The 12,629-nt window shown below is 41.3% G+C and overlaps 2 protein-coding genes across 6 annotated transcripts; both read right to left on the bottom strand.

Annotated features, from left to right (window-relative positions):
- Positions 1-270: 270 nt before the first annotated feature.
- Positions 271-9,031, bottom strand: ubr7 (ubiquitin protein ligase E3 component n-recognin 7). 5 transcript variants are annotated; one of them, XM_062559511.1, is made up of 13 exons: positions 8,856-9,031; positions 8,083-8,204; positions 7,663-7,796; positions 6,241-6,301; positions 5,350-5,445; positions 4,955-5,008; positions 4,760-4,865; positions 4,595-4,668; positions 4,144-4,308; positions 3,900-4,059; positions 3,564-3,625; positions 1,186-1,428; positions 271-556 (listed from the first exon to the last, which is right to left on the bottom strand). In XM_062559511.1, the coding sequence occupies exons 1-13, from the start codon at positions 8,884-8,886 to the stop codon at positions 443-445; spliced, it is 1,422 nt and encodes a 473-aa protein (XP_062415495.1). In that variant the 5' UTR covers positions 8,887-9,031; the 3' UTR covers positions 271-442. The 5 variants fall into 5 exon arrangements, with proteins under 5 accessions (XP_062415495.1, XP_062415494.1, XP_062415497.1 ...); XM_062559510.1 differs by having other exon boundaries at positions 8,083-8,207; XM_062559513.1 differs by having other exon boundaries at positions 8,744-8,901.
- Positions 9,032-10,465: 1,434 nt separating this feature from the next.
- tmem251 (transmembrane protein 251) lies at positions 10,466-12,195 on the bottom strand. Its single transcript, XM_037449603.2, has 2 exons — positions 11,908-12,195; positions 10,466-11,037 (listed from the first exon to the last, which is right to left on the bottom strand). Exon 2 carries the CDS (start codon positions 11,027-11,029, stop codon positions 10,643-10,645), a length of 387 nt encoding a protein of 128 aa, XP_037305500.1. The 5' UTR covers positions 11,030-11,037; positions 11,908-12,195; the 3' UTR covers positions 10,466-10,642.
- Positions 12,196-12,629: the final 434 nt, after the last annotated feature.

Consider the following 12,629-nt stretch of genomic DNA (forward strand, 5'->3'; position numbering starts at 1 on the left):
TGTTTTCACCATAATGAAGATGTCTGTTTTCCTTCCTCTCAGGTTTGATTATATATCTGTGGGAACTGATGTTCTCAAACAGGAAGGGACTAACTTTCAGTGCAGCAGAACAAACCCAACACAAACAAACTGAGGCTTTATTTTATCTATTGTAAAGACACAAACACTTCCTGTTTGTACAAGCCATGCAGAGAAGCAGATGACATGCCGGACCCTTTTTTAAAGAAAATAAAGGGCCATAGCAGAGAGCATGGCAGTTTGCTCATATTTTGGAAAGGTATACTCTGTTCTTTACGTATTAAACACATTTTCATCTTAAAACACAGTAAAATCAAAGTGTCAAACATTGTTTTCACTTTGTTTAATGATTACATTTTATATTTATTGATTGCACTATAGAATGTACTGCTGAGTGAACGCCCTGCGGTGAGGAGGAACGGGTTCAGTCTCTCGGCACCTCTTTGGACCGCTGGCGGTACTCTGGGAGGTGATGAAGGATCCAGGCAGCCGGAGTCAACATGGCGGCTGCAAACAGCGACATGACCAGGAAACTCTGCTGTGAGGCAAAAAAAACAATCACATGACAAAATCAGAATAGAAAGTACCACTAGTTCATTAAGAAAATACACCCGTAGTCATTCTCATTAATGAAACTACAATGAAAATGATTGAATTCATCACTATTCACTATGTTCACCTGTTAACATTTTACATGAATAAATCTGAAACCACATTTACATTTTTTGTTTTTTTACAGATCAACAAACAGTAGAAATCAAAAGGACTTTGCACTGAGGTGCATTCTGGGTAAACCACAGTAGAATGGAAATCATAATTGCTGCACATAAGTTGAGCAATTCATATAGGTTATGTTTCATACCATCAGACACCTATTATCACAGGTTAGGATTTCATAAATTCATACAATGTGTAACACTGTAATAAAACCTCTGAAAAGAAAAAGAAAAATATGAGATTCATAATTAGAATTTTATCTACTAAAAAGTGACGGCCCTTGATTTTTAGTTCAAGTGATAGGAAACATTATAATGTGTGAACATCATGAAGAGTCGATGAATCCCACAAAGTCAAAGGGTCTCAGACGGAGATAAAGACAGTGAGACACATCCAGAGACATGAAACAGATACAGTGAGACAAATAATGAGACAGATGAAGACACTCACTGCGGCTCCGATCTTGTTTCTAGGAGGTTTACTGTAGATCATCTTCTTTGTCTGCTTCACTATTTCATTTGGTGGAGTCAAAGTCTTCATCCTCCTCAGGACAACGCTCGCCATCGTCACAAACACACACCTGGTTAGTAAGCAACACCTGTTGAACTCTGATTTTCTGTTTGCGATTGACCGTTCTCTGGTGGTGATGATTTCAGTGTGAGCACTGTGGCTGGAAGGAGGGAGCGTTGGAGGCTGGGGAAGTGGGAGGAGATAGGAGGAGGGAGTTAGTGGAGGTCATCTTAATTTCCTGAATTTTAATTAGTTAACTTTTAACTTACTGCAAGTATATCGATGAGTCTGAATACATATGATAAAAGGGTTCGTAAAAATAGCAAAAATACATATCTGAAATATATCTAAAATGACATCTTGTTTGCGTGCAGTCATGAGAAGAGGCGTTAAACGTTGAAGAGGACAGTAAACAGAGCAGCTGGTCTACAGCTGCATCTGATTAGATTCCATCTCCAGAACAAACAGAAACCGAGCTGCTGGTTTAAATCCCTGCTACATCACAAACACGATGAGACAGTACTACAGAGTAACTACATACATGTACTACTTTAGATACTCCTTTACACTTCTACTTTCCTATAAATGGACAGCCAGGGACATTACATCTCATTTTGTTTTGTTAGTGAATTTGATCAACACAACATGCATCATCATGCAGCTGTATGTTCAGGGTCATTGTCCTGCTGGAAGATGAACCTCTGCCCCAGTCTCCATCTGCCCTCTTTGTTCAAGGATTGCCATGTATATGGCGCCATCCATCTTCCCCTCCTTCTGAATATTTGCTGTGTAGCTGAAGAGAGGCGTCCCACAGCAGGATGCTCCAGAGTTCTCATGGGCCTCTTGGTTGCTTCTGATTTAATTTCTCCTTTGTCCGTTGGGTCAGTTTGTTTACTAATTATAAACCTTGTAATTGTGAAGGCAACTGGTAGCACCAGATCCTTGTGAGGGGTTTCACTGATCGGTGGGTGAATATTATGCAGTCAACACAGAGTTGTATTTGTAAATCATTTTGAAATCCATGGGAACTTTCTCCCAATTTCCAGATGATGGACTCTTTTGGTCTTATGGTCCATAAAATGTCAATCAAAATACATTTCTGTGGCTATACCATGACAAAATGTAGAGGTCCAAGGGGTTGAATATTCATGCAAGGCACTGTATACACATACACATAACATTCACAACAACTGAAGATTCTGTACATCTGACCGTGTTGGTGTTTTGGTTTTTTTGTTCAATTAGTGCAGTTAATTGATCATATAATGACAACTCGGTCATCGTTCAGCTTTTATTAGTTTTCATTAAAAAGAAAAGAGATACAATAATGTAGTCGACCACTAAGACATGAGATGTTAAAAACAGGAAGTCTGTCTACTTCAAAAAGAACTGAAAAATAAGAAGAAAGGTCAAAGGTCATATCAAGGTCAAAGACAGATTAAAAGCATCCGGCATCATCTCGTCGTCTCTTTCTACTCTGTTGCTCAAAGAACTGGCGGATGTCATCAGGAGTCACAACCTATCAGAGAAGAGTCACATGACATCATCAAGAGTCTCAACCGGTCAAAACAGAGTCACATGACATCAAGAATCTCCACCATCAGAGAAGTCACATGACTTCATCAGTAGTCACAACTGCAATTAGTTCTAACGTTAAATCAGTCATGTTGATCATGGTGCCTGACCCCTCACTTGAACCCTGGGTCCTAAGTTCCTCCATGTACAGATTTTATGAATATCAATGTACCAACATTACATTACATTATTACCAACACACATAACGAGCAGCTCACGTTACCAGAAGCTCGTCTTCCCGCCGTAGTTATTAGTGAAAAGTCACTTTCAACCTTTACACATTAATACTTCATTATCAACCAAAATGGATCAAAGTTATGAACATCAAATATCACTTATAATCACTCATAACGTTACAAACATGAATAAACTTGCTGTTTAGTGGTGTGATTATAAAATAACTAAACATTAGTCAGCTGAAGGAGGACAATGTGTGTTGTGACATTCAGTTTTTGTAGCTTGGACATATTCTGTAATATTTTAAGTTAGTTAAACAAACTCATGAAAAAAACAACAATAAAAAACGTCCTTGCAGTCAAGTCAATAAATGTGTTTGCTGCTGTGGTTTTTATTGACAATAACATCGTATGGCTTAAGATTGCAATATTATCTTTAGCTGAATGTACATGGATTCACTGATTTAATCTGGATTTAAAGTAACTGAAATGTTTAAATATACCAGCCTCTGGTGGGTCCCTGATATTGTACTGTACCGAGTACAGTCGTACTCTGAGGTCACTCACCTTTCCTTCTTCAGCAAATCTCTGCAGGAAGTCCTTCAGTTCAGTTTTCATGTCATTGTATCCTGAAAGAGACACGAAATATCCAGCAGTCACGGTGTGTCGTCTCTCATGACTTCTAGTCAAGTACGACAGGAAATAATGTGTAGTCCTGGTAATTGAATACTTGTAGTTGTAGGTGTAGAACAATGTAGTTTAATGTTCAATACAGGTCATTTCAATACTGGCAGTCAAATAAGTAGTTGTAGTTTCATACGTAGTCCTAATAGTTTAATATGTACTGGTAGTTTAATACAGTTTACTGGTACTTGAATGGGTAGTTTGGTTAGTTTTTTGTACCGTGGATGATCTCCAGCTGCTGCACGTGGTTTAGGTTGTCCAGAGCTGACATCAGAGGGTCCGGCTGTCGCTGTTCATTGGTCTTTCCTTTGTTCTCGTAGGCGAGGACGGTGTCCGACTCGTCCAACAGGAAGGACAAGTCGGCCCCAGACAGATCCTCCTGAATGACTCATGGTTGGTTTAGAGGTCAGATAAAAAGCTGACATCATCGGTATGGGAGCCAATAGACACCGTTAAATCTTACCTTACAAGTGCTACACGAGCAGAGCTTGGAGCGCCACCCTGATGGCCAGAACACAGCTCCTGATTGGCCACGTTTTCGACCAATCGCCTGGAGCTCCTTAAGTCTGCAGCTTGGGGCCGCCTCCTCGCGGCTTCGCTTGCAGCTGGGCTCGATGACATCATCGCCCTGACAGATTATTCAATAAATTGACCACATCAATAAGTGATGTGATGATGGTTTAGGGACCTCGGCCCTTCTGTAGGGGGTTAGGGTCAGCAAAAGTTTGATGGAGGGGGGGATAACAGCTATTAATTATATACAATATACCCGCGAGCCAGGTTTAATAGTGACTAAATATTATCGTGTGGGCCAAAGATAATTCCAGCGGCCTTGAGTTTGACATGTGATCTGAAATAGCAAAGCATTTGTACTCTAGTGTACTGCTGTACCATTTTCATCTGAAGGGTCTCACCTTTTCCTCTTTGGTAAAAAGGTTTGTGTTTGACTCGTCTGCATCGCTTTCCTCCTTCTCCTGAACTGCTGCAACTTAATGTCACACAAATATGAAAAAGATGATTAACTGGACAGATGGTGCACACATTTAACCTGAGAGGTGAGACGAACTGAGACAGCTTACCTGACAGGTGAGCAGCGTAGGTCCAGAGAAAAGAGTTTTTGTTCATACAGGCTTCACATATCATCTCCTGCAGCTCCACACAGTCTGGAACCGCTCGGCCCAGGTGCTGTCAACACATACAGCTGACTTAGATTAGTGGAACTTCACACTGTTATTAAAATAAATACTAAAGAAAATACATTTGAATCTACTGACCCGGCCATGCAGCCAGTCCTCACACACCACACACTGAATCATCTCGTCCTCCACCTACACACAGGACCACAATTCAGTTAGAACACAGAGCACACCTGGTGCTCAGGTGATGGTCAATTAAGGGTTAAGTAAAGGCCAGGTACGGGTCAGATGAAGGTCAAGTGAAGATCAGGTAAAGGCTGGACGATATGACCTTTTGTCACGATATGTCTCATTAGGATCAATTGTTTCGTTTAGTGCCCTCTCTCAATTATTGTGGACACATGACAATATGCAAATGAGCGGTCTAGTAAGTTAAATAACCATCAAAGCAATTCTGCAATCTATTTCTCTCTCACAGCAACAGCAGCCTGCGTCTTATAGAATGAAGACCTGGTGGATTCACTGGGTCTCACCTGGTCGTCTGGGTCGGGGTACGGCCGACTGCAGGTACAGTAAACTCCAGAGAAGTTATGACTGTACTTATTCAGAGTGTTGACCTCCTCCTTCACCTGAAACACATCATAGATCAATAGCAGTTTTTGATGTGATGACCATCAGAAATCAATAGAAATGTTGGTACATTTGGTTCCTGCCAAATAAAACAATAACATGAACATTGGCGGGTTTTCGAGACCACTTGACAGAATTTCCGTGACGATCAGAACCAGCTTGCACAAGTTTAGATGGTCTTCCCTGTGTTCATGTTTTTTTAGCGCTTTTCTAGGTACCCAAAGAAGCGTTAAAATGACAGACAAGAACAGGACCAGAGAAAAGAGAAACAATTAGTGAAAGAAAGTAGAATCGGAGCAATGAAAACCCTCCAGGATCACAAGTTTACATTCATAAAACCCTTTTCTAAGCAAGTACCAGCTTAAACAGTCAATAAGTACAGTTTGCCTTTATGTGCAACGAGTTTTTACTTTAGAAATAACATCAATAACTTTGGTTCCATCAATTTGCTGTGTGTAAAAGATTTAAAATGAAAATGTCCACAAAAGAGTTTTCTCCGGTGCTCTCATTGGTTGAGACGTGTGATGACGCCCCTCCCAAGCCTATATTGATCAACTGCCCCCCCCCCCACATCCTGTATGTTTGTGGATTTAGAGCCATGCACATTCAAAATATATATTTGTAAACTGCGTTAACAGGCATTAAATAGAATTACGTCAATTCGTAAATGAGTCAACGTGTTATCGAAAGTCCCAGAATTATTCATGAGGATAATATTGAATTATCTTTAAGGGACCAGTGAACATAGATTACACTTAATCATCAAAATGAAAATAAATGTGACGTGAACTCACAGGATTAAGTTTACACTTTAGCTCTGTGAACTTCCTGTTTCCACAGTCACAGCGGAAGTTCCTGCAGACAGAGAAGGGCGGTTTAGTTACAAGTTTCGTTTATTTCATTCCTTCCAACAGGGCCTCGTTCATCGTAAGTGGCTGATCAAGATATCAGGTTTCACTGCTTTAATTGGTCAAATTTCTGACCATGAGTAATACATACATATGAAAACTCCTAGTTCTATAAGCTTATCTACCCACACTATATATATATATATAAATAAATAAATAAACAGTACATATATGCATGTATCAATTAGATACAGTCTTTTAGAGTTGGGATCATTATTTTCACAAGCAAGATTTCATAGGACGGTGAATTTTCCCAACACTCATTTAATGATATTTTTCCGCGCTTCTTGTCTCGCTATCGCAGTGGTGGACTGTTAAGATTTTCTGATGAATATTCCATACATTTAACTTTATTTTCAGTCTGTACACATGTGACATCCCCTTTCCTGAAACCCTCACATCGGCACAGGAAAAACTCTGAAAGATGAAAAACCCTTTGATGGTGAGAAAAGAGACGGAGGTCGTGTGCAACAACGTAACCGATGTGAAATCAATTCATTCAACAGATTACAGTCTGGGACCCCTCGAATGCCTTCATGATCATCTTACTCGTCTTCCAGTTGCTTTACTGGGAGAAAATCATGGTTCTTTTATTGCAAAAGAAGGAATACGGCAGCTGTAATTAAACAGAGAAAAAGCCTGCAAACAATCGCAGACCAACTGAATCCAGAAGGATTTAAAAATATCTCCTTACTAGGAACGTTGTAGACAGTTTTAATGGCTTTTAATATGTTGGTTTTATTGCTGTATCTGTGTCCATGTGCTCAACGTACTGGTTTTATATATACCACTATAAAAACAGTTTAAGAGTTTGCAAATGGTGTAGAAATAACTAGGTTTTACAAGATGCCGCTCACATATTCGATCTAAACTGATTGAAGCAGTTAAGGCTCATTTGTCTGACATTAAAACAGTCTGTGAGGCAAAGAAGACAAAAGAATAACACACATAAACACAAGAGACGCCAGGATTCATCTTAGCCCGCACGTTAGCCCGCACGTTAGCCCGCACGTTAGCCCAGACCGGAGCCGGCTAGCTGCAAACACTAAGTTGCCGTGGTTACTTGGCTGGGTTTAATTCAAGCTGCTTTTGTGCAACCAAGTTAGAGGTAAATTCATCGAGATAACCTGAATATCCCGGCATAATCCCTTATCGTGGTTTTGTGCAATAGCGCTCAAGTCGAACCTCAATCTCATCAGGCCCTGATTGAAGGATGTTTGGTAATTGTAACATTTTGAAATGACACACAATGTTAACAGTTTCAATGGTAAAATGTGATTGATGATATATTTAAAGGTGAGTGTTGACCTCTTGGTGTAGAGTTCAAAAAGGTCGTGACCTTCGTGACATTTGTATGAGCAGGCCAGGCAGACTCCTGCAGCCTCTCCTCCCTTCGGTCTGCAGCTGTTGCAGGCGTACAGAGCCTGACGCTTCACATAGCCCTGAGACACACAAAAGCACACATATTGTTTGGAGAAGCATTTCCTCCTGCATAAAACAACAGAATCAGCAGGTCAGGCTTTGTATGATCGGTTTGGTGATGAAGATACTGGAGATATGAAGGAACATCCTTCTGAGTAGTTTTCCAGGTGAGAGGAGCATCAATGGAAAAGGTTAGTTAGTCAGGTTAATGTCACCAGGGGGCAGACATGGACCAGGGTGTATAAGAATATATAAATACAACACATTACATTACATACACAAGAACAAATATGAAAAGAAACTGACCTGAGGATAGGAGCAGTGATCAGAGTCGCTTCCTGCCAATACAGCTGAAGCTTCTTCCTCCAACTCCTCATCTTCCTCCAGAATATCAACCAGAGAAACAGTCTGCTCCTCAGACATCTTTTCTGCTACCGTGGAACCAACAACAGAGCTTAGTTAGTCACGTAGCTGGACTTCAGCCCGATAAACACACTGCCCAAACATACGCACTTATTGGTTGAAGTAAACAACGATGGCAACAATAAGCATCTGAGACATGGTCCCATAATGTGTGGTTTTTGTTATGCGTTCACATTGTGTTCATGCTGTGTCTTACGTGTGGTTTGTAGTCAGGCCAAAGACACGGTGAGGGTTAACTAGGGCTACATTTAACTCCGAACAGACAGCTCATCGATCAGTCCGATCGGCTTAATATCCCGTTAGCTTTTAGCATCGTTAGCTCCCTCGTAAACATACCAATGGGATACAGTGACGTTAGTTATATAAATGGTGATAACAGTATTAGCACCAGTTAACTACTTAACTGTAGGTAACGTTAGAAATAGTACTTTTAGCATCAATTGCTACGTTAGCACTGCTAAGTTAACAGCCTAGCTTCATCCGTAAACATACCCATGGTGATGGGTGTGTGAGCTAACGTTAGGTGAATACAACTGAAACTTACCGAGTAAACGGGATCGATATGGCAGCAAACAAAGCAATAACGCGATCGATCGTTAATATAATAAACTGTGTACAGTGTTTTGTCCCAATCACACCACCCCTGATAGACTTACGAGCTGTGTCTCTTGGTCGGCTGATCATCATTCATCGACCACATACGTCACTTTGGCTGCGACTTAGTTGCCCCGTCGGTTCTTCTTCTTCTTCTTCTTTTGGGGTTTTATGTCATAGACATATATAAAGGATGGATGTGTTGTCCGCGTTGCCGGCCAACGGAGTCGAACGTCCGCACATGGCGGCCATCTTGGTACGGTCAGCTCGCTCACCATAACATTGTGTTTGTCATCCAATAAAACGTTATTGAGGGAAACATTTATTTCAGGGCTGTTGTATTACATCACACAGAAAATGTTTTGTATAGCAACAATAATTAACAATTTAATGAATAGGCCAGAGGTCATCAGGTTTCAAAAGGAAACATTAGAAGACCATTAATCAACAACGATAAAAACGCAGCTGAGTTATTGTGTTCACTTCAATTGAATATAGGATTGTAAATTTTAAACTGTAAAACACAACAATCAACGTCCCTGTTAGACGTATTAAGCCTCTTCTACCAATACTTCTCAGAACAGTTGAATCAACGTAAAACGCTTGAAAGCAGCACAGACCACGTGATGAAAGAAAGAAGAGCGCTGTGGTAAAGATGGCGGCCGTGATAGCAGAGCTAATGTATAGAGACGGACAGAGAGAGAAAATAAGCGTTAAAGTTGAAAATAATCTTTGTTCTCTGATCAGTGGAGTTCATGAGCTGAACACGAACGTGTCACAGCTCCTAAGCAAGCTGGTGGAGCGGGAAAATACCTGCGGAGACTGCACAGAAGGTGAGCTACGTGCTGCTAACATTAGCAGTCGGAGGTAAACAGACCGCCACACTGGCTGGCCGTTACGCCTCAGTTAACCTATTTGAGACTACACTAGATTTTTTCTGACTCACCTGTCTCTTACCTGCTGTAGGCGAGGAAGCGGAGGAGGACAGTGATGAAGAAAATGAGCCTCCAAGCGCTTACCTACAGCCTCCAGTTAAAAAATCCAAAAGCTGACACACCGAGGACGAACTTGTGAAACCTGAGGACCACCTGAAGACGCAATGTTCTTTGTTTGTATACATAAAACATGTTTGATTTCATTTAGCTTTTACAGTCATTCTTCCAAACTTTCTTTAAACATCTTTCAAAGTTTTGTTACCTGAAATCTTGACTAAATCAAATTGTATAACACATTGGGTCTGATACAGATACATAACTTTTCATGGGTAAATATTCCAAATATGAAACTAAATAAAAACGTTCAAATTCCTGTTGGGTTTCTCAAACATTCCCTGATGCATCGGTACGGTCTTAAGAGTAATGCATCAGACATTTCCAACCTTCTAAACTTTAGGGTTTGGACGGTTAGGTTTAGACTTCCTGTCTTCTCCAGTTATTCACAGGGTTAGATGAGTACATGATGTACATTTCTGGAAAATGGCAGTATGAAGAAGTAAAGTATTTTTAAATGGCTGCCACTCTGCACTAAAATGCTTCCAGAATCCCCGTCCCTACTCCTGTGTATGATAATATATTCTGTAGTAAACTTAAAAACCAGAGACCAAACACCGAATCGTCATTCTAAAATATCAGTTTGGTGATTACTTGCCCATAATATTCAAATAAGTCGTAAATCATTGTTTCTCCATTTTATTATATTGTAATAAAGATGCCGTGCTACGCAGAGACACAAACTCAGAGCAGTCTGTTCATCTTCTCCTGACTAATTGAGAGGGGGTTGAAAGGCACGCAGGAGTTCAGTCTGTTGGTCCTCTTGAGGATGAGCAGCAGGCTTCTGATTGTTCGTCCTCTTATGTGTCAATCAGCGTCGGAACATTCCGATTGGCCGGTTTGCGTGTGGCTTGCCGATTGCACAGCAGGGCGAGGCAGACAGGAAGGACGCAATAACCGACTGCTCGGGGGTCAGCTCTCGTGCAGGAGAAAAGGAAGAGGAAGAGCTGCAGGTATGGCAGAAGGACAACCAACGCCCATAACCAGACAGGAAGTGGTGGCAGGTAAGCACTCACTCGCTGAGACCAGCTGTTTGTGAGGGATGGGGCTGATGGGCCAGCACCACCTTTCTGCACGTGCTCCAAACTGAAGCTGTGGACCTCAAACACGTAGTACACTGCCATGATGCTGAGTAGCAAGTAGAGAGCCACGCCGAGCCAACCCATCCGCTGACGGAAGTTCATCATCCTCCATACTGTGAGGGAAACAAGGTTTAATATATCATCACTACTGCAAGTCAATAAGTCATCGTATCTGCTGACAAAAGTCACCATCTGCCATACTGAAAAATAAATAATTGACCAATAATCAATGTGATCAATACATTTCTTAAAGAAATCAGAATGAGTAATCATAACGACCAATACATCCACCTTAAAGTAAGGTAAATTGGATTGAAATCGGTTTTAACCTCAATGTAGCCTAACCCTATTTACACAGTAAAATAGCACTCAGTGAGCAGGCTGCTAGCAGCCCGTTAGCACTCATTGATCACCCCGTTGGCATTCATTGATCACCCCGTTGGCACTCATTGATCACCCCGTTGGCATTCATTGATCACCCCGTTGGCACTCATTGATCACCCCGTTGGCATTCATTGATCACCCCGTTGGCATTCATTGATCACCCCGTTGGCACTCATTGATCACCCCGTTGGCATTCATTGATCACCCCGTTGGCACTCATTGATCACCCCGTTGGCATTCATTGATCACCCCGTTGGCACTCATTGATCACCCCGTTGGCACTCATTGATCACCCCGTTGGCACTCATTGATCACCCCGTTGGCACTCATTGATCACCCCGTTGGCATTCATTGATCACCCCGTTGGCATTCATTGATCACCCCGTTGGCATTCATTGATCACCCCGTTGGCACTCCGTGAGCAGCCCGTTAGCACTCCGTGAGCAGCCCGTTAGCACTCCGTGAGCAGCCCGTTAGCACTCCGTGAGCAGCCCGTTAGCACTCCGTGAGCAGCCCGTTAGCACTCCGTGAGCAGGCTGCTAGCACTCAGTAGGCAGCCTGTAAACAAGACCTAAGCATTCTGTTAGCAGTGTGCTTACCTGTTATTTAGCTCTTGAAACCTTCTTTCGTTCTGATTCTTTCAAATTAAAATGCTGCTTTTTGGTCGTCAACCCACTGTATCCGAGAAGTCTCCTCACTCTTTCTTCCTGTTTTGTCACCTGACATCCGTGAATGAAGTCATTCTCAAGTCTGACTCTCCAGCGCCACCTCATATCTTTTATCATTTAATATCGCGTTCGGGCCAGCTGAGCCTTCTCTGCTGGCCTAAACAGAAACACAATGTTATTGCTAGTGATGGCAAAGTGAAGCTTTCTGAACCAGTGAAGCTTTCCAGCCAATTGTATCGGAAAAAAGGTTCATTCATTCAATGCATCGCAAACTCTATGCTGACCTCTGCTGTTGGAAACTTGTAGTGCACGTTTCAAATACACTACCAGTATCATTTGGCCCAGTCTCTGTGGGTTGAACATGATCATGAAAAGTTGAACCAATAAATCATCTAATAAATACATGGATTCCTATATGAATACAACTATTGTTTTTTCAGGTTTGAATTGTGCCCTTGTTTGTGTTTTTCAATTATTTGTACATTGCGAAGAAGTAGAACAAACACTTATCTATGTGTCTTTCTGCACCTTTGTGCATGTATGTTTGTGATCATACAAGCAAAATAATTAATAGAAGATATATATATATATATATATATATATATATATATATTATATATTATATATACAAGCAATATAATTTAAAATACCAG

This window comes from Pungitius pungitius, chromosome 20, assembly GCF_949316345.1.
Source record: "Pungitius pungitius chromosome 20, fPunPun2.1, whole genome shotgun sequence".
NCBI lineage: Eukaryota > Metazoa > Chordata > Actinopteri > Perciformes > Gasterosteidae > Pungitius > Pungitius pungitius.

What these genes read in the sequence shown, in the direction of transcription:
- ubr7 (XM_062559510.1), bottom strand. Translation starts at nt 8,886, where the DNA reads ATGATGATCAGCCGACCAAGAGACACAGCTC. An exon ending in ATCACTGCTCCTATCCTCAG is followed by an intron (nt 7,797 to 8,082) that starts GTCAGTTTCTTT and finishes TGTGTGTCTCAG; the next exon opens with GGCTATGTGAAGCGTCAGGC. An exon ending in TTTTTACCAAAGAGGAAAAG is followed by an intron (nt 4,309 to 4,594) that starts GTGAGACCCTTC and finishes ATAATCTGTCAG; the next exon opens with GGCGATGATGTCATCGAGCC.
- tmem251 (XM_037449603.2), bottom strand. Translation starts at nt 11,029, where the DNA reads ATGATGAACTTCCGTCAGCGGATGGGTTGGCTCGGCGTGGCTCTCTAC.